The sequence below is a fragment of the Octopus bimaculoides genome, chromosome 18, assembly GCF_001194135.2.
Source record: "Octopus bimaculoides isolate UCB-OBI-ISO-001 chromosome 18, ASM119413v2, whole genome shotgun sequence".
NCBI lineage: Eukaryota > Metazoa > Mollusca > Cephalopoda > Octopoda > Octopodidae > Octopus > Octopus bimaculoides.
In genome coordinates this window covers 55,291,515-55,294,473 of record NC_068998.1, presented here as the reverse complement: position 1 = coordinate 55,294,473, position 2,959 = coordinate 55,291,515, and the positions used below count along the sequence as shown (strand labels likewise).

General features: G+C 31.4%; 1 protein-coding gene across 17 annotated transcripts in view; it reads right to left on the bottom strand.

The window, feature by feature from the left end:
* Nucleotides 1-401: 401 nt before the first annotated feature.
* LOC106879469 (coronin-2B) overlaps nucleotides 402-2,959 on the bottom strand; it is a 70,625-nt gene continuing 68,067 nt past the window's right edge. For all 17 annotated transcript variants that reach the window (XM_014929045.2, XM_052974492.1, XM_014929044.2 and 14 more), the window contains one exon: nucleotides 402-996. In XM_014929045.2, the coding sequence (XP_014784531.1) occupies nucleotides 847-996 (150 nt within the window). In that variant the 3' untranslated portion in view covers nucleotides 402-846. The remainder of the gene's footprint in view (nucleotides 997-2,959) is intronic.

Here is a 2,959-nt window from a genome sequence, read left to right as displayed (position 1 = left end):
GGTAGATGGGGGCAGGGGCAACTGAATTAAGATGAAACTAAAAATATCCTTATGAAGGACTTTTATCAAATTATTCTATTTTATTTTCATAAAAAAATTAAATATGACAAATAAAATTGAATTATTATTATTATTATCATCATCATCATTATTATTATTATTGTCAGAATTTCACAACTATTCCACTTCTTGCTTTAATTTCGCAGCCATTTCATTTATTTTTCCTTCCTAAATTTCGTAATCTCAGAACTTCAGAACAGGCTTGGTTTTTTATTTTTTTTAGAAATAAGTAAAACATCAAAAGTGTTACAAAGAAAGAAAAATAAAAGTGGGGGGTGGGGAGGGGGGAGGAATAAGAAACAGGATTCAAAGAAAAATGAGAGAAAAACTAAAAACATGAGGACAATAGAAATAATTTAATAAATCCAGTCCAAAGTCATTTTTAGTTTTGTCAGTTGTTATTGAGCATTTGTTGGTGTTAACCAATCAATATGTTGTAGTGGTGGTGGTGGTAATAGTAAGTGGCCACAATGTCATACAGCAGTGAGGTGCATTCTTAATTGATGCATCGGTCAAGTCTATTTAGTTAATAATAATAATTATTATAATAATAATAATAATAATAGTAATAATAATAGTAATAACTAATTGTCTAAAATATTCCCATTAGTCAATAGTAAGAATTTGTTTGTGTGTGCATCACCATCATCATCATCAGCAAGAGAAAGTCAGTTGCAGAAGTTAACTTTTTCAATGGTTGTCATCATCATCATCATCATCATCATCAGAAAGAGTTTTAATGCCTCCATGGGGTGGTGTTACTTGACATTGAAAGGGATTTCGACTTTAGCAGTTACTTTCACTTTCACTGCTGTTCACTCGTTGCCTGATGGAGCAGATTTCTTCTTCCAGTTGCCGAATCCGTTTGTCCTTCATGGACATTTGTTCCTTGAGGCTTTTGATCTCTTCCACTTGTTGAAAGTAGGCTTTGCGTAGCTGAAGAAGAAAATCAGAAAATAAAATTAAAACAAAGAAGGTTATATGCAATTAAACAATTAGCAAAGTTCAAGAAAATTAATCTTGCTTAAATGCCTAAAACCCACTGGCTTAATTCTGAGATGAACTAGGGCAGTACCCAAGCATGGCTGTAGTCTAATGACTGAAACAAGCAAAAGGTAAGAGATAGGATGTTGCAACCCTGCAGCCTATTAATTTATTCTGCTTTATTGTTATTTAAAGAGAATCTCAGCAAATTCCAAACCCAAAAAACAACAATCAATTCAGGATTTCTAAAGAAGTTTTTTTCATTTTTGAAACCAATTTTGTTACATTTCTTTTCTTCAAAAAAATATCAGATTTCAAATTTATAAGAAACAACAATAATCTGAAGGTGTTTTAATTGTGTAAACACAATAATATGACAAAAGGTAAGAAGAGGTTATTTCAATAATTAAATTTGTTATAAAATATATGAAAGAACATATTTGTAAGTGAATTAAAAGTTCTGCTTTGTAACAATTAAATGAAGGATTTTCTATTATTGGTTAGTCTAATCCTCCAAGATAAGAGGAGAGCAATAATTAGATTGAGTTACTCAAAGACATTTATATGAGATTAACAAATAAACACTTAGGGCTTTCAAAGAATTTCAAAGATAATCTTCAGTTATCTTCTAAGAATAAATTTTCTTAAACTGATTAATCCTATTTCAGATTTTCTTTTTCTCCTGTCTTCTTCCTATGTTACCTGCAAGGGTCTACTGATAACAGATTCAGAATTGCTAGCATCTATCAACAACATAGAGTTCTTTTCTGATTGGAATTTGATAAAAGAACTGGAAATGGCTTAGAAAAGTGGAGAAGAGACAAACATAAAAGATGTTGAAAGCTAATAAAGAAGGAGAATAGAAACAAACAACCCCATATCTAAAATGTTTCAATACTCAACAGGAAAATTATTCAAATACTTCTATTGGTTCCTTAGTTTAAGATTTTTAATGTTGAAAAAGGAAAAACATAGACCTTTAGCCCATTCCTACGGAAGATATTGGAGTCACATAGACACATAACTTTATCATCATCATCATCACTATCTTTGTTGTTTTAATATCTTTTGCCTTCCAAATCGGAACAGACTAAACAATTCTGCCACACAGCATCTCTCCATAAATATATCTCAACTCGATGGTGTTTTATCTGTAAGAATTGGACAATTCTTTCAAGCCTATCCATTCACAATACACGCCCATACTAGTGGACGAGGGGGTCTCCTGCAGGCTCTGGTTCTTCTATGTGATGTCTAATTCTTTGTCATAATCTTTATTTCCTACTGACCATCATGTCAGTTGATAGTGTATCACTCACAATCACTAATCAGTACACTAATGAGACTGTAAGCTATTAATAGATCCATAGTCTTCTGATCACTCATCAATGCTAGGGGCCAAGAGATAAACTTTCAAAGTGAAAACAGAAAATCTTCCTACAAAATCATGTTATAAAAATCTCATCTAAACACATTTCCCTAAAACTAAAAGAAATGACAATGACACATGAATAAGGGCTTAGAAAATGGTTTGCCATTCTGCAACTACAGCATAACTAAATCAACAAGGCGGAAACTAATTGGTTAAAACTGTCCCATTTTATTAATTGGTTAATACTGTCCCATTTTATCAATTGGTTAATACTGTCCCATTTTATCATTTGGTTAATACTGTCCCATTTTATCATTTGGTTAATACTGTCCCATTTTATTAATTGGTCAATACTGTCTCATTTTATTAATTGGTTAATACTGTCCCATTTTACTGCAATTGGCATCTAAATTCCCAATTCTGTTCTCAATTTTTCTTTTTTAATGATTCCACTGTATTTAGCAACAGTGTTTCTTTCCTGTTTTTTGTTGAAAAAGTCTTGAAGAAGGTTCAATTCCAGTGAATAGAAATAAACAAAATGTC